At 38.2% G+C, this 22,119-nt stretch overlaps 1 protein-coding gene across 1 annotated transcript; it reads right to left on the bottom strand.

The window, feature by feature from the left end:
• Positions 1–14,290: 14,290 nt before the first annotated feature.
• LOC111189820 (5-hydroxytryptamine receptor 3A-like) lies at positions 14,291–21,680 on the bottom strand (the record flags this gene model as incomplete). The annotated part of the gene is made up of 8 exons (XM_049470136.1): positions 14,291–14,694; positions 14,817–14,981; positions 15,081–15,291; positions 18,090–18,229; positions 19,643–19,812; positions 19,984–20,093; positions 21,365–21,409; positions 21,528–21,680. Coding segments are annotated over 8 exons (1,224 nt in total), but the record flags the coding sequence as incomplete, so codon positions are not given.
• Between the last annotated feature and the right edge of the window lie 439 nt (positions 21,681–22,119).

Raw genomic sequence — 22,119 nt, 5'->3', positions numbered from 1 at the left:
ACGTTTTCCAGGTGGTTGCTAAGGTGTTGCTAAGTGGTTGCTAGGCAGTTGCTATCGTTTCTAAAGTGGTTGCTAGGCAGTTGCTAACGTTTTCCATGTGGTTGCTAAGTGGTTGCTAGGCAGTTGCTATCATTTCTAAAGTGGTTTCTAAGTGGTTGCTAGGCAGTTGCTAACGTTTTCCTAGTGGTTGTTAAGGTGTTGCTAAGTGGTTGCTAGGCAGTTGCTATCATTTCTAAAGCGGTTGCTAGGCAGTTGCTAACGTTTTCCATGTGGTTGCTAAGTGGTTGCTAGGCAGTTGCTATCATTTCTAAAGTGGTTGCTAAGTGGTTGCTAGGCAGTTGCTAACGTTTTCCAAGTGGTTGCTAGGCAGTTGCTAAGTGGTTGCTAGGCAGTTGCTAACATTTTCCAGGTGGTTGCTAAGTGGTTGCTAGGTAGTTGCTAACATATTCCAGGTGGTTGCTAGGCAGCTGCTAAGTGGTTGCTAGGCAGTTGCTAACGTTTTCCAGGTAGTTGCTAAGTGGTTGCTAGGCAGTTGCTAACATTTTCCAGGTGGTTGCTAGGCAGTTGCTAAGTGGTTGCTAGGCAGTTGCTAACGTTTTCCAAGTGGTTGCTAGGCAGTTGCTAAGTGGTTGCTAGGCAGTTGCTAACGTTTTCCAGGTGGTTGCTAAGTGGTTGCTAACTGGTTGCTAGGCAGTTGCTATCATTTCTAAAGTGGTTGCTAAGTGGTTGCTAGGCAGTTGCTAACGTTTTCCTAGTGGTTGCTAAGTGGTTGCTAGGTAGTTGCTAACATATTCCAGGTGGTTGCTAGGCAGCTGCTAAGTGGTTGCTAGGCAGTTGCTAACGTTTTCCAGGTGGTTGCTAAGTGGTTGCTAGGCAGTTGCTAACGTTTTCCAGGTGGTTGCTAGGCAGTTGCTAAGTGGTTGCTAGGCAGTTGCTAACGTTTTCCAAGTGGTTGCTAGGCAGTTGCTAAGTGGTTGCTAGGCAGTTGCTAACGTTTTCCAGGTGGTTGCTAAGTGGTTGCTAGGCAGTTGCTAACGTTTTCCAGGTGGTTGCTAGGCAGTTGCTAAGTGGTTGCTAGGCAGTTGCTAACGTTTTCCAGGTGGTTGCTCAGTGGTTGCTAGGCAGTTGCTAACGTTTTCCAGGTGGTTGCTAAGTGGTTGCTAGGCAGTTGCTAACCTATTCCAGGTGGTTGCTAGGCAGTTGCTAAGTGGTTGCTAGGCAGTTGCTAACGTTTTCCAAGTGGTTGCTAGGCAGTTGCTAAGTGGTTGCTAGGCAGTTGCTAACGTTTTCCAGGTGGTTGCTAAGTGGTTGCTAGGCAGTTGCTAACGTTTTCCAGGTGGTTGCTAGGCAGTTGCTAAGTGGTTGCTAGGCAGTTGCTAACGTTTTCCAAGTGGTTGCTAGGCAGTTGCTAAGTGGTTGCTAGGCAGTTGCTAACGTTTTCCAGGTGGTTGCTAAGTGGTTGCTAGGCAGTTGCTAACATTTTCCAGGTGGTTGCCAGGCAAATGCTAAGTTGTTGCTAGGCAGTTGCTAACGTTTTCCAGGTGGTTGCTAAGTGGTTGCTAGGCAGTTGCTAACGTATTCCAGGTGGTTGCTAGGCAGTTGCTAAGTGGTTGCTAGGCAGTTGCTAATGTTTTCCAGGTGGTTGCTCAGTGGTTGCTAGGCAGTTGCTAACGTTTTCCAGGTGGTTGCTAAGTGGTTGTTAGGCAGTTGCTAACGTATTTCAGGTGGTTGCTAGGCAGTTGCTAAGTGGTTGCTAGGCAGTTGCTAACGTTTTCCAAGTGGTTGCTAGGCAGTTGCTAAGTGGTTGCTAGGCAGTTGCTAACGTTTTCCAGGTGGTTGCTAAGGTGTTGCTAAGTGGTTGCTAGGCAGTTGCTAACGTTTTCCAGGTGGTTGCTAAGGTGGTTGCTAAGCAGTTATTAGGGGGTTGCTAAGCCCTGGCTGGGGTGCCGGGGTGTCCAAACTTTTGACTGATAGCTGCTCCATACAGCAGCTCCTCCATACACTCACAGTACTGGAGGAGCAGGGGAGAGAAGGGGTTCCGTGCGCAGAGCTGCTCGTGTGTGAGATGGAACTCTGGGCCCCCCATTCATTTCTATGGGAAAACTTCGTACGACATTTGTACGAAATCCGTACGACGTATCGTTTCGTAAAGCATATTTTCGGAAAGAACTCACTAAGTTCTATAGACCGTCCGAATTTCGTCTTCATATCTCAAAAATTCTGACGTTCACAGCCGTTCAAAAATCTTCTAGTTCATTGTCTATGGAAAAAAGGGCGTACGTTTACGAAGTTTTTACGAAAACCGTACGATATATCGCTCCAAAAAGCACAAGCAACGTAATTCACTATAGGTCCCACGATCCCTGAAAGTTTCGTGATTCTACGTTAAAAGCCCTAGGAGGAGTAGCGTTTAACAAAAGTGAGGAAGAATAATAATAATAATAATAATAATAATAAGAAGATTACGAAGAACAAGAAGTTGGCTTTTCCAAGCCAACTTAATAATAAGAAGAATAAGAAGAACAGTAAGTTGGCTTTTCCAAGCCAACTTAATAATAATACACTCCTCTGTAGTGCTGTCAGTCACGGCTCAGTATCTACTCTCCACAGCTGGGTTTTATGTGTAGTAACATATGTGCCATATTATATCGTACGCATTAATAACGACAAATATTTTATCGTAAAGATACCCAGAAATATTGTGATACTGTTTTAGAGCTACATGAATCAACAAGATACAACCATAGACTGTATATCAGTATGAACAGCAAGACAGGGGTTGAAAAGTGAAGCCACTACGTCTCTTGCGCCCTCTGGTGGCTGGCTCCAGTAACACTTTTAACCCCGCCTATTTCCATTTAACTGAATGAATTTTTAATCTAAAAATTACACATCCAGGATTTGTTTTGGAAGTTGGTTTCTGTACATTCTGCAATTCTCCTGTATTAATAATCCCCAGTGTTTTTCTTTACAGTTAATACGTTTTATAGAAGGGGTGTGGCGATGTGGTGATTGCTGACAGCTGAGGGAAAGTTGATTGACAGGTCGCCTGAGAGCGTGTCAGTCAGATCTTTCTGATATTCAATCAATCAATCAATCAATCAACCTTTATTTTCACTCGGGAAGAAACGTTGAGGGTGACCCTCATTTACAATGTTGCCAAGCCTTTAGAACATCAAAGGGATTGAACACATTTAATGATCATTTAGAAATAATAAGAAATAAAATATAAAAAATAAAAGGAGTACGCATTTTAAATCATCATTTAATAAAACTAATAGTAACAGAAAATTCTAAAATACCATAAAAAAAACAAATTTAACACATAAAAAGTAAAAAATGTATAAAATATAAAATAAGTAAATAGATAATAGTAAAAGTAAAGTAAAATATTAAAAATGATAAGTGATTAAATGAATAATAGAACTAAGAACAAGATTGAAAATACAAAACATTAAAATGAAATAAAAAAATAAAAATTATTAATAAATAAAGAAAAAAATTAATAAAAAAATAAAAATTAGAAAAAAATATATAAATAATATAAGAAAAAAGATAAACTAATAAAAAAAAGTCATTTAAAACAGTCACAGGCTTTCTGATGGTGATTAGAAACTAAAAGTTTAACATGGTTCAGTGATCCCAGCGAGCTGAGCTTCAATGTTTCCTGTAGTGAATTCCAGCTCGCTTTTAAAAATAAAAAAAAATAAAAAATGACATTTCTCAAGTAAATCAGTGGCTTGTTCAGCAGTTAACTGTTGTAACAGACTCTCAGGGAAACGTTTATAGTATCTAGGTTAGGTTTTTAACCTAGCGTTAGCTACTTAACGCTAACTAACTAGTTAACCAGGTTAGCTAAGTTAAGTAACTTGTTTGGTGAAAATGAATGAGAATAAAATGGTAAGAGTGAATGGGGACGTCCTGTCTGTTACTTATATACAGTCTATGGGTACAACTTTTTTACTGTTTTTATGGATTACTGTAAATGCGTTTTTTTATTGAAAAAATAATAAGGAAAACAAAACAAGAAACCAAAGAATAAACACAAAACTAGAAAAAACAAACAAGCAGGACACAAACTAGGAGCGGCAGGACTAACTAGAAACAAGAAACAAAACCTGCAACCATGTCAGACGTGACAAAGGGACTATTTATACACATGGATGAAACAGAAAACACCTGGGGACAAGTAATGAAGGGGCGGAGCTACAGATAGTACACGTGGAGGAACACAGGACTGGGGCGGAGACACAGTAAGACACAGGTAAACAGAGGACAACCTCCTCCAAACCCAACCGTCTCAATCTCATATCATCTTATATCCAGCATAGTGGAACCAACAGAGTCTAAACTAGATAAACTGGAGCCTCCTTTTAATTACGGTAAAGTTTTATCCAATAAACTCTAATATATCATTACATTCCAGCTTCAGCTTCAACCTACGAGTGTAGAGCTACAGGATCTACAGGCCCAGCTGAACCTCCAAACCCAACCGTCTCAATCTCATATCACCTTATATCCAGTATAGAGGAACCAATAGTATCTAAACTAGAGACTCTATTCAGTTACAGTAGAGTTTTACCCAATAAACTCTAATATATCATTACATTCCAACTTTAGCTTAAACCTACGAGTGTAGAGCAGGATCTACAGGCCCAGCTGTAACAACATCTGTGTATAAATGTCCAACAGGGTCTAAACTAGAGCCAATAAAGTTGGGTCTATTAGTCTAGACTAGAAGAAAACACTCCAATAGTTCTCCAAGTGAGTCTGTGAACGTCATTACTCCATAGTGTGTGTGTGTGTGAGTGTGTGTGCTCAAGAAGTCTGGGTCTGGATGCGATTATAATAATTTGCGTGTGTGTGTGAGTGTGTGTGTGTGTGTGTGTTGTAGAAGCTGGATATCACTGGTGTAATTTTATAGCATGTTTACCTCACCTGTCTGAAGTGTTTCCTTCCTTTGTTCTGAATGTGTGTGTGTGTGTGTGTGTGTGAGTGTGTGTGTGTGAGTGTGTGTGTGTGTGTGTGTGAGTGTGTGTGTGTGTATGCCAACCCCAGGCCAACAGACCTGCACTGAGCACGTGCAGGACAGCATGCAGATACACTGGTGACGTGGGAACGCCGTCACTGAAACCTCCTCAGCAGCTGAATGCAGTTAAAGAGAATTCAGATACATGATGCAGCACATGTTCACCATTACTCACTAAAATGTAGCACTAGTTTAGACCCTGTTGGTTTCTCTGTTTTGGATATAAGATGAGATTGAGACGGTTGGGTATAGAGGAGGTTCTACAAGTTCTGTATGGATCCTGCAGCACATTTAGCTACAGATGTTGCCGCAGCTGGACCTGTAGATCCTGTAGCTCTACACTCGTAGGTTGAAGCTACCAGCATTTAGGGCAGTGTATCACTCCTGCAACATTGAAGCACTTATCACAGGACCTTCATTAGGTCCCGAACAGAACCTGGATTCATCGCTAAAGACAGAATTGTTGGAAAGTCAAGATAGTGGCTAATTCGTCTAAACGACCAACCTCTCAAAGTCTGTTAATGCACAGCCTCTTGTGGCAAAATCCAGTGTCTAATCAGACCACACTTGTTATCATTGATATATTCAACCTATCACCAGATTGGACCCACCTGGTTGCCTAGATGGTTGGTTCCACCTTTCAAGTAGGCTGCTGATGCTGCTCTCATAAATGCTGGATTGTTGGATCGTTGAATCTGGGAACCAGGCTGGATGAGGAAGTGTAGCAATCTGTTGGCGATGTTCCTGCATTTCTGGACAACCTTTGCTGTGAGTGGATGAGCATTATCCTGCTGAAAAAAAGAGGCTAAACACATGTCCAGGGTAGAAATATTGTGATGGGCAGTGCTGCACTGCGGGCCAGCAGGGGGACTGGTAGAAATGGTAGAGTGGGATCCCAATTCTCCAACTCCCAGAATCCCCGGCGGTGATTAGTGTCAACCAGCTGCACATGTGCACTACCCTATTTAAACCTCAGTCAAACCAGACCTCACTGTTGCACCTTCACTGAGGGGTGACCGGTACTAGAGGGTATAAGAAAAGAAAAGAAAGGAAAAGAGAATAAAATAAAAGGTGATCTCAAAAAAGGAAAGTGATCTGAAAAGCAAGCATCACAAAAAGAAAATAAAAGAAAAGGTGATCTCAAAAGAAAGCCACACAAAAAAGAAAAGAAAAGAGATGGTGGTCTCAAAATAAGGAAAGAGATCTGAAAAGAAAGCCACACAGAAAGAAAAGAAAAGAAAATATCTTGAAAGAGAGCATAAAGAGAGGACTGAGCGATGCTCAGCCAGTTCTAAGTTTGGTTGTGTTTTAGTTTGGTTTATTTGAAGTTTAATGCTGTCTTTTGTTGGTAAAAGCCATTTTGTGGCATTTCCTTTGTTCTGTTTCCCGCCTTTTTTTCCACACATCTTGTGGGGGATTTTTTCCCACTCATTCTCCAGTCTCCTTGGAGAAACATTCACTTAAGCACAACACATTTAAAATTATTATCCCAATCCATAACTAGAACTAAATAATACAAAATAGAACTATATCCTTAAATATATATAAATATATATATATATATATCCATTATATATTCATATCTGCTCTGCACTTGGATCCCACACCTACCCCAACCGTAACAAATAGTCACCACAAGACTGTCATTGGGTCCGTGAACCTGGATTCTAAGTCAAAATTGCTGAAAAGTCTAGATGTTGGCCAATTTGTCTAAACAACCTAAACAACCGTCCTGCTTCTCTTAAGCCAGGCGGACACTGTGCGATGTTTTTAATCGGATGCGTTCTGGAGAGCTCAAACAGCACGTTTGAATCGTTTGTCGTGTATGAACAACGCCTGCGATTCATCTGCACACACTGTACGGTCCGACTGACCTGCTGCGACAGGGGAGCTTACGCTGCACGTCTAAACGCAGCCCGTAGGCGGAGCTTTCTTTGCGTACAAACTCTCGCTTCAACACAACGCCTTGCAAAAGAAAGCGCTTAGCTTTGCTTATTTGTGCCCTGTTGTGCGCTGAAAGTCCACGTAAGAGACGTACATGGACTCGCAGGTGGCTGAGGCGACGTGGACTCTACGGGTCGTCCGTTTTACAGAAGGAGAGCGCATAGAAAAATGACTGCGCGTCAGGCTGCGAAAGAAACACCAGCAGCTTAAATAAAATAAAATAATTTTATTTTTTATTCTGTTTATTGTTTATGTAAAAACTGGTTTTGCAACACTGAATATTAAACAAGCAATCGATTATTCACACTGGATAGGGGCCCTCATTTACAGTGCCGCTGAGCATTAACAGTTTAAAAGGGATTTAAAAAATATATAAAAAATAGGAGTAAAAACTGACATTTATTATAGACGAATAAAATATATACGTAAAAAAAGGAAAAATAGGACCTTAAAAAAAGATCATAAAAATTGACATAAAAGGTAAAAAAATTATATCTTATGAAGATATATATTTAATGATTTGATTAATAAAAGAAGAAAAATAATTAAAATGAATAAATAAAAAATATAAAATATAAACTCATTAAAAATGCGTTTTAAATAACCCAGGCTTTCTGTAGAATAATCAAAGTTTCAGTTAGTTTCAGTTTCAAATCATGAAAACAGCTCACCAAAACCTCAAACTATTCTTTATATTTGACTATATTTACTTACCGGTCCTTTGCTTGTACTTACAGGCCCTTACTTATTTTTATTCAACTGAACTGAGTTTCTGTAGCCTCATGCTGAATTCAGCTCCGCGCTGCGAAAGAGAGCGAGAGAGAGGCGCAGCGCATTTTGTCTGATTTATCTTGATTAATTATCAGTACATTTATTAGCTTTAGTAAGTTTAATAGCACTAATTTTACTACACTTTTCCGACCTTATTTATTAAAATGTTTATTTTAGAAGACAGAGGTTATTCTGCGCACAATGCCGCGCGCAATGCCACGCGCTGCGCTAAGCTGGCTTTGCGTGGCTAATATTCTGGAGCACTGGACGAGATTTTAATTAATAAATTAACATATTTATAATTTTAATAAATTTGCCCTGCCGAAAAGAAAAGAATTATAAAATATAGCTTTATATTTCTGTGCATGTTTTAAGTTTTATATAATTGGCGGGCAGCACCAGACGCTGACAATGTGCTTTATTTTTCAGATATAATAGCAAAGTGAAATAAAATAAATTTATGTTTGTCAAAGTTATTTTCTCTTTTAATTTTTCTTTTCAAAAACTCCAGCTATTGACTGAGAATAAGCATCTGTTGAAATTCTTAAACAGCAGAATGCCTGTGTCTGATATATTAAGCTATAAGTCTGTGTACCGAACATAAATATAAATCCTTATAACTGACAGAAATAAATATGACTAATAATTATTTATAGTTACTGTGCAGATTTTTGGGAAAACAGGTTGTGACGTTAAGAAATGGGCCCGCAAAACAGCTCACACTGTGAGACAAGCGACCAAAATTTCTGGCATGTCAGAAATCCCTGGTTGCGTCCGACTGCTCATTCGCAGCTCGTATGGGCACACACTGCACGACAAACGACGCACGATCAAGCTAAAATTCGGCCCGATCATGAAATTCAGTCGCATCCGACCAGATCGGGCTTAAAATCGGGCTAAAATCGCACAGTGTCCGCCTGGCTTTAGTCCATTGATGCACCCCCTCAAAGTCTGTCAACTAGGTGTAGACAAGTCTAGCAGTCATCAGTCTCTCACCAGGAGGTACACTATCCAAAAGTAGTCTATGCAAAAGCATAGGCAAAGGCTCCTCAGATCTTCTCACCAGCAAAGGCAGGACTAAGGAGCTCACCATGGGATCTCCATGCTCAAACCTGACCATCGTTGGATCCCAAACAGAACCCGTATTCATCAATTAAGACAACACCGTTCCAGTTCATAGCAGTCTAGGTCTCTAGTTTACAACACCACTGTTGACGAAGGAGATGGTCTCTGGTTGAGACACAACGTCACCAGGAGGTACACTACCCAAAGGGAGCCTCTCAGAGTCTTTTAATAGGATAATGAATGAAGCAATTTTATGCCCTCTTGTGGCAAGACCCAATTTCCAATCAGACCACAACTGTAATCATTAACATATTGGATCTGAGAGTGTCCAAAAGCTATAAGACAAAAGCTGAAGACTTTGTCTTATCATATTGTTGTCTATTTTAATTTTCGACTTGTTCTCTTAGAGTCTGAACTGGTAGAACTGTCTCAATCGTTCAGCTTCATCCATCTAAAAACCTGATAAACAACAGAACACTCAGAATTGTGGTTGAATCTTAATAATAGACTGAAGGTCAGATTGTACTGTCAGGTATCGACTGGTGTAACGATCAGCACTGCACTATTCAGTCTTTTCCTCTCTTGAGGGATAAAGAATAACAGGAAAGTGGAGGGAAGCGTTTAGCATTGTCCTGCTGAAAAATGCATGGATGTCCCTGTAAAAGAAACGGTTTTGAGGGCATCATATGGGGGCATTATTGAGGGCTTCTTTTAGGGCATCATATGTTACTGCTCTATGGTCTCAATGTACTTGAGACCCAAACCCATGAAATGTGGGCATCATTGAGGGCATCTTTTAGGGCATCATATATTGCTGCTCTATGGTCTCAATTTACTTGAGACCCAAGTCCATCAAATCTGGGCATCACTAAGGGCATCATATGTTGCTGCTCTATTGTCTCAATGTACCTGAGACACAACCCAATCATATGTGGGCATCATATATTGCTGCTCTATGGTCTTAATGTACTTGAAACCCAACCTCATCATAAGTGGGCATCATTGAAGGAATCATATTTTGCTCTATGGTCTTAATGTACTTGAGACCCAATACATAATCATATGTGGGCATCATTTGTTGCTGGCCTATGGTCTGAATGTACTTGAGACTCAACCCCAACATATGTGGGCATCATTAAGGGCATCATATGTTGCTGCTCTATGGTCTCAATGTATTGTTTTATTATAAAGCGCATAGACATCCCTAAATAAGGTAATCTTGACTATTCTGAATTATAACAGAATAATCGTATCCCCAAGAGGAGTTTGTGGAGGTTCAGACTGTTGAGTACTTTACTGAACTTACTCTGCTGACCCTGGAGGATTCTCACATGATTCCCTGCTTCTGAGTTTAGAATAAACACTTGAGATTTTTCCATCAGGTTCAGAAATACTCTGTTTTTCCTCCTCAGCCGTTTAGAAGACAGATCACACAGTGAACTGTACCAGTCTGAGATCCTCCCAGAGCTTCTTACCCACTCGCTAATGCGCTAATGCGCTGAGTCACTGCTAAATCTATAATATTTAGGGAATCTGCTGAGTCATATAAAGTAATACAGAGTGTACGAGTTAAAGATGGAGTGGAACACATCACTAGCCTCTTCATTTCATTAACCTTTTTCCCTCTGTCTCTCTCTCTGTGAGCGTTTCTCTTTATGGATGTGGACATTTGGCAGCTCTCCACAAGGAAGAAAATGTATTTTTTAAAGCCAAAAAGCTGCAGCTTTTATTAGAAACACTGAAGCATTTAGAAAGGCCAAAACATTGAAAAATTAAAGGACTGAAATAATGGAAAAACAATTATCTTCACTTTTATATACATTAGAGTTTGATATACTAAAGTAACAATTGCTTTAAAAAAACAGGTTGCATCCCAATTATTACTGCAAAGTAGTGCACAATATCTCAGCAACCACTCAACAATCCCATAGCAACCCCTTGGGATATCATAGCTACGACTTATCAACCACCAAGCAAAGTCAAAGCAACCCTTTTTACATTATTGTATAAACACCTACTGTATAATACACTCAGCAACACCGCAGCAACCACCTGGGACACCATACCAACCACTTGTGTTTGGAAAGGGAGAATCTACTCATGTCTGGAACACTATTAGGAAAACTGCTTCCTACTGCAGAATTATTACAGTATTTATGCACACATTTATTATACCAATATTACAATAGGTTTAGATTTAGCATCATATTACTACATTATTATAGTTGCACAAAATAAAGAGTTGAGCGTTAGAAATCTTAGCAACCAAACTGCTGCCATAGCAATCGCATAGCAACCTTACGTTAGCATTACCTTAGTAACCATGCAGCAGCTTCACAGCAGTCAACACATTACCATAGTAACACTTTGGCAACACCTGGAAAACAGATAGGATTAAGATATCATATTAACCACCCAGCAATCACGTATCACCACCATGGCAACCAGCAAGTAATCACTTAGTAACAGGGTAACAACCACCTGAAATATGTTGACCACCTAGGAACACTGTAGCAATACCATTGCAGCAACCTGCCAACAGTATTACAACACCATTGCAACCACCTAGCAACACTATAGCAACCACCTGAAACATACTGAACACCTAGCAATACCATAACAACAGCCTAGCAACACTATTGCAACCACCTAGCAACACTATAGCAACACCATTGTAACCACATAGCAACAACATAGCAACCACATAAAACATATTAAACACCTAGCAATACCATAACAACAGCCTAGCAATTGCAACATCATTGTAACCCTCTAGCAACACTATAGCAACTCCATTGTAACCACCTAGCAACAACATAGCAACCACATAAAACATATATTGCAACCACCTGCGACAGTATTGCAACCAGAGAAAACCACTATAGATGTAAGCAGTGCAGCCACTCTGTGTTTGCTAGAGGAAATATATATATATATATATATATATATATATATATATATATATATGTAGTTATATAGTGTTTTTTATTTTTGCTGCAGTATTATACTGTATTAAATATCATTATTAATATAAATTCTGATTCTTTTTATTGTACTGGTTTCAGTGTAACAGTGTTGTGGCTGTGTGGTTTTGTATTATTAGTTTGGGATAATTCTCCAGGGGCTAGTTTATGAATATGAATTAAACGTAGTGATGGGATTAATTACAGCGCCGGGGGAATCCACGCTTTATAAAGATTATTTAAGAGCAGAAATCTAAATATCTACACCACCCTCTCCATCACTCGCTCACCGAGACGCCTCCAACCACTGTAATTTACCAGCCCACCGCACACCCTGCGCTCCCGAGAAACACAGCCAATCACAGCCAGCGGTTCTGTATTTCTACAGACCTGTTTTTACCCTGGAAGCGGAAATTATATTTCTGTTTTATTAAAATACAAGTGAAAACGTAACTGAGCAACAAACCAACAAATTAACGGATGCTCAGTCATGTCTGCACTGCTGAAAACAAACTGTATTCTACTGTTTACACTGTTTCTTAAAATGCAATGTTCTGTGTTTCAAACAAAACTAGCTGCAAAATAAATATACCATATTTTTGGGACTATAAAGTGCACTTAAACTACACTTAAACTAATTTAAGTTTCCCTAAAATTGTCAGTGCAACTTATAATCCGTATGAATTCTACCAGTCAGGTATTAAGGAGCAGGTATTAAGCCACTCTGCTGAAGTAAAGAATTATACAGGAGTTTCACTTTCAGTCAAGTTTCTCCAGCACTAAGGCTGGAGCAGTATTAGCATTAGCTGCTAACCTAAATAAGCACTAGCTATTTCGCTGATCAAAGGTGAGTATATCAGACTGTAGTCTGTGTGTTTACTGTGTTAAAACATGCTATGTTGAAACGGTTAGCTGCTACTGCTAATGCTAATGCTGCTGCACTCAGCTTTAGTGAAAATCTATAAATCTAAGCTTACTGTAACTAAACGGAAGTGCTTTACTCACCCAAATAAACAGTTTTCAGGAGAGAAATCTTTGACTTTGAAAAACTTTTTTTTTAAGAATTACAGTTACAGTGTTTGCTTAGGCACCTTATAATTTGGTGTGGTTTATGTATAATGTATAATGTATTATGTGGTTTATAATCCATAAAATACGGTACATTTTCTCTGTATTGCTGTAATTTGTTATGCTTATATAATACTGTTAAACTTACTGTCAGATTAAAACTGCAAGAAAATAATTCCCTTGTTTCATAGACATTTTCCAGCTTCCCCTTTTGCCAAAAACAAATACAATTTTTTTACATTTGCTTTCTGAAAAGACTTGAGTTGGATCTGAACTGCATAAACTTGTGCAGATGAGTTAAACAGTAACAGTAGTAGCTCTTTTAGTCGTATTTTAGTTTTTAACGTCTTATAATTCCTCCAGCGCTTATCTCTCTCTGCACACACACACACACACACACACACACACACACACACACACCTAATCAATAACACACTCCACAGGCTTCTCACAGACTAATTACTGCACAGACGGAGGAGAAATGGAGTAAAACCAGCATATGCATCTCCACTTTTATTACACATATGCTAGAGCTCCCACACATTTATTACAAAGAGACTTTTAACTTGAAGTTCTGATTTATTTGTCAAAGGAGTGTCTTTTTTCATTGTGTTTTTATAGTATTATGATCAAATAATGGCTTAACTCACTATTGTGCGTTCAACATTTGTCAAAATTCTTCTAAATTCCTCTAAAATATTTTTCAGCATCAATGAAAAGCGAAAAAGAAAAAAGCTCAATAAACTGTTTGAACATTGAAGTCAACTTACCGCAAAGTCAAAGTAAAGTCTAAGTTATTTAAGCCTCAAGTCTAAGTCAGTTTTAAGTCAACTTACCACTAAGGCAAAGTCAGGTCTGGGTAATGTAAGCCTAAAGTCTAAGTCAGTTTTAAGTCAACTTAACACTAAAGCCAAGTCATGTCTAGGTCATTTAAGACTTGAGTCTAAGTCAGCGTTAAGTCACATTACCATTAAGGTTAAGTCAAGTCTAGGTCATTTAAGCCTCAAGAATAAGTCAGTTTTAAGTCAACTTATCACTTAGTCATTTAAGGTTTAGTTTTAATTTAACTTACCACTAAAGTCAATTCAGGTCTAGGTCATTTAAGCTTAAAGTCTAAGTCAGTTTTAAGTCAACTTACCACTAAGTTCTTTAAGTCTAATGTAGTTTTAAATTAACTTGCTACTAAAGCCAATTAAATCTAGGTCATTTAAGCATCAATTCAGTTCTTAGTTAATTTAGAACGAAAAAAGAAAGAAAAAATAGTTAAATTAATCTATATTCTCACTCAATCCAAGTCCAAGTCATCTAAATCTAAGTCATCTCACACTTAAGCCCATGTGAATTTACCATTAAGATCAAGTCAATTCAAGTCTAAATCATCTTAATCCAAAATCCAAGTCTGCTTTAATTTGAAGTTATCTTTATTTCAAGACCAAGTCAGTTCTAAGTCAACTTTCTCTCAAATCAAAGTCAAGCCACTTTTACCTGCAGTGTAAATATATAGCCTTTTAAGTATTTTTGTAACATGGTTTGCTATGGGAAAAGGGGCGGGGTTTGGGATGTAGCGGGTGGGGTTTGGGATGTAGGGGGTGGGGCTAACAGCAGCATTTGTCCACACTTTTTTTCATGCTGTGCTCCTCCACTGGCAGTACAGCACAGTGCCCCCGATGGCCAGGACGAGGCAGTGCAGGTACAGGAAGGTCCGGTCTATAGCTAAACTCAGCTCTCTGCACATGCTCAGTGTGGTCCTATCCTGACGTAGATCTTGGAGGAAGTGGCGAATGTGTGTGAGCTCCTCCTGCAGAGCGTACACACACTCTTCCAGCCGTGAGCACATACACACTCCAGCGCCCCCTAGAGGAGAACACGGAGAAGACGAAGATAAAAAAACATTACTTGATTAACCAGATTCATGTAATAGAAGTGCATTTAAACGCACTCACTTAGTATTTACGTTCATTATAACTGAAGCTTACTATGCATTTGAGGCTCCACCCACTGACTCCGCCCTGTTTGCTTCCACAAAGTAGTAAACACGTGCTTGGTTACCCATGAGCTCCTCCCATTGGCCAGCTGGAACAATATGGCGGTTTCTACAGCACCCAATGCTAGGAGCCCCAGAGTGCCAAACAGATACATTTCTGAAAAAAAAGACAAAAACAGAGGTATAATTAATCAATAAATTATTAAGAATCAATCAAAAATCACGAGGAGGAACTTTAGGTGAGATGTTTCCTCACCGATCAGAGGCAGTTGTTGAGTAAACGGTGGGAAGAGAGTGAAGACGGTGATGATGAAGATGAAGTGACCGGTGTAGACAGTAGCCATCACGCTGAGACGCTGTTTAAGGTGGACCGGAATCAGGAAGGCCAGCAGGTCCAGAACCAGCATCAGAGCGCTCGGCAACAGCAGGGTGACCACATAAAGAAGTGGAGACCGCCTTACAGTGACCTACACCAAAAAAACGCTGAGTGAATATCGCTTAGATTTATGTTTTCAAGGTTAAAATCGAAGTCCAATTCAGTTGTACACTGAAAAAAATGATGAGTGAAATTTACTTAAGAAAAAGTTTCGCAACTTTCTGCATTTCTAGTCAATTTGATTTCAGATAAATTTAAGTAACTTCAACTCGGTTTCAAGACTTAAATGTTACATATGTTACAATTTTACAATATTACTCAAATAATTTATGATACCTAATAAATTAAAGTTCCTGAAATTTAAAAATACTGTGTCAACAGTTTAGTATACTAAAAAGAACGTATTACATGTCTTCCATGTGTTGAGACATTGAGACTTGGTCTGTTTACAAAATAATTTTATTTTATATAGTAACAATTCTACGACCAAAAGTCCTATGAAGTCAAGTCACCTCACCCATAAATAAAATTTAACTTCAAGTCCAAGCAAGTCTGAGTTTTTCACTCCCAAATCCAAGTCAGCTCTAGCTTAAAGTCATATATCTTAAGTAAAATCAAGTCGAAGTCACCTTACCTCTAAGACCAAGTCAAGTCTAAGTCATCTCACCCCGAAATCCAAGTTGACTCTAAGTCTAGGCCATTTAAACTTCAATTCCAAACAAGCTTAAGTCATCTGACCCCCAAAACCAAGTCAGCTCAAATTCTAAGTTATCTATTTCAAGCCCAACTCAGTTCTAAGTCAACTTTCCTTTAAAGCAAAGTCAGGTCTATATGTCCTCACAATCCAGAGTCCAAAAATCTAAGGCTGGAAGTCCAATGAAGTCAAGTCATCTGACTCCTAAATCTATATATATCTTAAGTCAAAACAAGTCAAAATCAGCTTACCTTGAAGATCAAGTCAAGTCTAAGTCATCTAAGCCTCAAGCCTAAGTCAGTTCTATGTAAGCTTTCTTCTAAGGCAAAATCAGTTCTATATTCTCTCACAATCCAAGTCCAAATCAACTCTAAAGTTTAGTAATTTCCTTTCTTCCCGTGTCAAAATATCATTAAGATCAAGCCAGGTCTCTGTTAACTTAGACCAAGTCTTAGCCATCTAAACCTCAGTTTCAGATGAGCTTAAAGTCATCTCACTCCCAAATTGACTTTAAGTCTAAGCCATCTAAATATCAAATCAGTTCTCTGGCAAGGTAGACCAACTCTAACCCTGCGTTCACACTGGAACGCGACGAGTCGCTTGTGTCGCCCAGCGTTTGTCGCTTGTGCGCGTGTCAAGCTCAACGCCCGCGTTTATCATGGTCCAGCCTCCGACAAGAAAAAAGGCACAAAAAAGGAATCGCTCGGCCACTTTATTCTCCAGCTATAACTCCCAAACTTGCTGGACTCTTGGGCGTTTCTGTGATTTAACTGCGCTGGAAACGCAGCCGTTCCCGCAGATTGATGTGGGTCAACCCCATTCAACAGAATGAACCGGGAAAGAAACTAAAAGTTCAGAGAGCAGGAGCTTGAGGACGTTGAAACGCCTTGTTTGTGATTGTTTGGTCCAAAGAAAAGCTAGGAGCCAATCGGGTTAGAATGTCACTTCACCGCGTCATAATTAATTTGCATAAAGTTGAGAAAAATTTATCTCCGTATCGCTCTGTCGCTTTGTCGCCTCTCGCTTGTCGCCTCTCGCGTGTCGCGGCGACAAATCGCGCCCTGCCATAGGAAATGAATGGTCGCCTGTCGCTTTGTCGCTTTCCAGTGTGAACGCAGGGTAAGCCATCTAAACTTCAGCTCCAAATAAGTTATATCACCCCCAAATCCAAGTCAGTTCTCATTCTAAGTTATCTATATTTTCATTCCAAACAAGCTTAACGCATCTTGAACCCCAAATACAAGTTCTCATTCTAAGTATTTTTTTTATTGTATCTATATTTTAAGTCCAAGTCAGTTCTAAAACTTATGGAAAAGGCAAGTCTACATTCTCTTCTAATCCTTAAGTCCAAATTAACTTTATGAAATCTTACACTCAAGTTAATGTCCTTCATAAGTCAATTTACCATTGAGATCAACTTCTTTGATCTTTGTCAGCTTAGACTTAGAAGTCTAAACCATCTAAGCCTTTATTCCAGACTTGTCTGAGTCATGTCACACCTAAAGCCAAGTCAACTCTATTTTAGTTCTAATTTCTAATTCAATTAAGTCAAGATGTCATCTACACTTCAAATCAAACTCAAGGTCAAAGTCTTATGAGTCCAAATACAAGTTATAAACCATTAATAAAAAATATGAGTCATATTGATCTCCAGTCCAGGACTGATAATCACACCTACGTATGATGACCTATGGGTTAGAGGAGCAGTGTGATCAATATGAACCCACACATATACTGTACATATATACAGCTCTGGATAAAATGAAGAGAGCACTTCAGTTTCTGAATCAGTTTCTCTGATTTTGCTATTTATAGATTTATGTTTGAGTAAAATGAGTTTTGAGTAAAAGTTTTAAGAGTTCAGAAATCAATATTTGGTGGAATAACCCTCCCTGGTTTTAATCACAGTTTTTTTTTCATGCATCTTTTGAGGCATCATGTTCTCCTCCACCAGTCTTACACACTGCTTTTGGATAACTTTATGCTGCTTTACTCCTGGTGCAAAAATTCAAGCAGTTCAGCTTGTTGGTTTGATGGCTTGTGATCATCCATCTTCCTCTTGATTATATTCCAGATTATATTCCAAAATCAAAGAAACTCATCATTTTGAAGTGCTCTCTTATTTTCCCAGAGCTGTATATATATGATAATAATAAATAGTGTGTAAAGATGATCCCTGCAGGACAGTGACTGACCTGTACTCTGATGGTGGAGGTGTTGAAGTGAGGAATGGACTGAAGATCTGGAGGAACAGCGAGAGAGATGATCTCCCACTCTCCTCTAGAGAAAACACTGTCCCTCTCTCTCCTCCCCCAGAACACCTCCACCTCCATCGCTTACAGAAAGAGAGAGAGATCACAGGTCAACATCATCTCATGTTCCTGATGATTCCTGTTTTTATCAAAGCAGCTTTGTTTTAAATCCTATCCTGCACCTGCTGCATCATACAAGACTGTTCCATATTAAAGAGCCTAAAAATTCAGCTGAATTTCAGAGTGACCTGAAGGACGCAGCTGATGTATCCTTTGCGGCCCTCATTTGCCCTCAATTCTCTCAGAGGTCACTATGAAATCTGGGGACCGGGAACGCTGAGGAAGTGTTGTAATCTAGTGGAGACATTCCCGGGAAACCCTTGCTGTGAACGTTATGTGAGAAATGTTTTATATAGCGGTTATGTCAAACATTTTCTGAACGTTCCTAGAGCATATTACATTTAACATTATTAAAACATTCTGTAACACTTTATAATAACTTTCTATAATATATTTTTAACTAATGATCAGTAGAGGTGAACAAAGCAGTAGTTCATTACAATTTGATTATTAATGGATGCTCACATATGATACTTATTTATCAGCATGTATCAGATATTTGTATTTAAATGTTAGCAAATCATTAGCTCATTAGAATTTAAACGTTAATTAATCGCTAGTAAATACAAATTTTAAACCAGGCAAATGTTTATCAATTGCAGTTCATGTTGCCAATGCATTTATTAGTATTTACAAATGTGATAGCAACTTTTTAGTTTTTAAATATATCAAAAATAACACTCCTTAAATATTAATTAATGGTGTATTAATGAAAGTTATTATAAAGTGTTATCAAACATTCAATCTGTCAAGTGTTCTAGATGTTCAACGTTTTAAACATTTTAGTAACGTTTCTGCAATGTCACTCGTGTCAGTGTTTTTTACTTTTAGTTTCAGTAATGTTATATTTTTAACATTTCCATAACGTTAATATTCATCTAAATATTAATGTTATGGGAGAAATGTTATAGTAACCAATTAATTATGTCATGTTTCCAGAACATTCCATAGCCTATGCTGCATTTTTTTCATCCTATAAGGTTGTTACACACTAAAGAGCTTTCTTATACGGCCTAGAAATTCAGCTGACTTTAGGTTTTGACTTGAAGGACGCAGCTGATGTATCCTTTGTGGCCCTCGTTTGCCCTCAAATGAATCAGGGAACGGAAAAGGCCAAGGTAGTGTTGCAATCGGGCGGAGAAATGTTGTAACATGTTACAGTGATGTTCTTCAAGTTCTCGGTCAGGTTAGGACCATTGTTCTCTTTGATCTTTATTTTTAAGAAAACCCAACATCTTAAAGGTGTCAAATCTTGAACCATAGCTTAGAGCAGTGTTTTACAACCTATGGACCATGGCTCCCCCAGTGGGCTGGAGTGGTAATGCTGAGAAAGTTCAGCTTATACACTTTTTAAAAGTGTGTGTGTGGATGTATACCTGTGTGAGACTGAGACAGGAAGGTGAGGTTACAGGTGTGCTGATCCAGTGGGAAATGATACAGGTTCAGAGGACAGCTGGACTCCAGGAGGCGGGGCTGCTGTAGCTCCACCCACCCGCCATCAGTCGCTGATACATAACTGGAGCGCTGCTCTTCATCAGTGGTAGCCCTGCAGATAGAGAGATAGAGAGAGAGAGAGAAAGAGAGAGAGAGAGAGAGTTGTCCAATGCTGCCACCTACTGGCAGCACAATAGTATCACCAAAATTATAGCTATAAAATTTATACACTATACACTCTGCTACATTAAACACCATGGATGGGGGGATGGATGATGCTCACGTCTCATATAATATAATATCAGGAAGCCATATACTCTGCGCAGGTACAGTAACTCTCAGCACTCCTCCATACTGAGAGGAGTTCCAGCTCAATCGCTCATCCCTCCATCCCTACAGAGAGAGAGAGAGAGATTCCATTATTACTATTGTAGATTTTAAACTATAATAAAAAAGCTGAATAGAATCAGCCATACACACACAGGATAAAATAGATGTAATAGTAAAAGAACATTATACAAAAACACAGAATATAATAAAACAGAACAGAATAAAACACCACAGAACATAATAGAACAGAACAAAATAGAATACAACAGAATACAATAGAATAGAACAAAATAGAATAGAACAGAATACAATAGAACGGAAAACAACAGAATAAAATAGAACAGAACAAAACAGAATAGAACAGAATACAATAGAACAGAATAGAATGAAATAGAATACAACAGAACAGAATAGAACAGAACAAAATAGAATAGAACAGACTACAATAGAACAGAATACAACAGAATACAATAGAACAGAATAGAACAGAACAAAATAGAACAGAATACAACAGAATACAATAGAACAGAATAGAACAGAACAAAATAGAATAGAACAGAATACAATAGAATAGAACAAATAGGAACAAAACAAAATGCAGAATGATAGAACAGAATAGCATAGACATGAACACAATAGAATAAAACAGAACAGAATAGAATAGAACAGACTAAAGTAGAATAGAATAGAACAGAATTGAACAAACTAGAACAGAATAAAACAAAGCAAGACAGAATAAAATAAAATAGAAATAAAATAACAAATCAACATAAAATACTTCTGTTGAATTATAATGAGTTGTATTGAATTGTACTGAGTTGTATTGAATTGTACTGAGTTGTATTGAATTAGTTGTATTGAATTGTAATGAGTTGTATAGAATTGTAATGAGTAGTATTGAATTGTACTGAGTTGTATTGAATTGAATTGTACTGAGTTGTATTGAATTAGTTGTATTAAATTGTATTGAGTTGTATTGAATTGTAATGAGTTGTATTGAATTGTAATGAGTTGTATTGAATTGTAATGAGTTGTATAGAATTGTAATGAGTAGTATTGAATTGTACTGAGTTGTATTGAATTGAATTGTACTGAGTTGTATTAAATTGTATTGAGTTGTATTTAATTGTATTGAGTTGTATTGAATTGTAATGAGTTATATTGAATTGTATTGAATTGTATTGTGTTGTACTGAATTATAATGAGTTGTATTGAATTGTAATGAGTTGTATTGAATTGTAATGAGTTGTATTGAATTGTAATGAGTTGTACTGAATTGTAGAGTTTGTAAGAGGTAGAGTGTAGAAGTGAGATGATTGGTGATTGGACAGTACCAGGGTGTATAGAGTGTAAAGCTGCAGTCTCTCATTCTTCTCATCCTGCAACAAAACACACTCTATAAACACAATTCTATACATTTAATATTACTCAATACTCTCTCTCTCTCTCTCTCTCTCTCTCTCTCTCTCTCTCTCTCTCTCTCTCTCTCTCTCTCACCACTCCGAGAACACTCAGGAAGCTCAGGTCCACTCTGACAGCCACAGAGCTCCTCCAATCAGAAACCGGCCTGAGCTTTGCTGACTCCGCCTCCATCACACTGTCCAGCCATTGGCTGAGAGAGGAGTGGGGCGGGTCAAATACAGCACCTGCTCAACAAAATGATTACATTATAGCTCAAAAATATGATTTACAATAAGTAAACTATATAAGTAAATAAATAATACAGAATATAACAGAATATAACAAAATAGAATTATTATTAATTAATAATTATTATTAATAAGAGAGCATTTCAGTTTCTGAATCAGTTTCTCTGATGTTGCTATTTATAGGTTTATGTTTGAGTAAAATGAACATTGTTGTTTTATTCTATAAACTACAGACAACATTTCTCCCAAATTACAAATAAAAATATTCTTATTATTATTATTTACAGAAAATGAGAAATGGCTAAAATAACAAAAAAGACCTTTCAGAGCTCAAATAATGCAAAGAAAACAAGTTCATATTCATAAAGTTTTAAGAGTTCAGAAATCAATATTTGGTGGAATAATCCTGGTTGTTTTTTAATCACAGTTTTTTTCATGCA

Source organism: Astyanax mexicanus, chromosome 21 (genome assembly GCF_023375975.1).
Source record: "Astyanax mexicanus isolate ESR-SI-001 chromosome 21, AstMex3_surface, whole genome shotgun sequence".
NCBI classification, from domain to species: domain Eukaryota; kingdom Metazoa; phylum Chordata; class Actinopteri; order Characiformes; family Acestrorhamphidae; genus Astyanax; species Astyanax mexicanus.
Note: the sequence above shows the minus strand (reverse complement) of the source record. Positions and strands in the feature narration are given on the sequence as shown.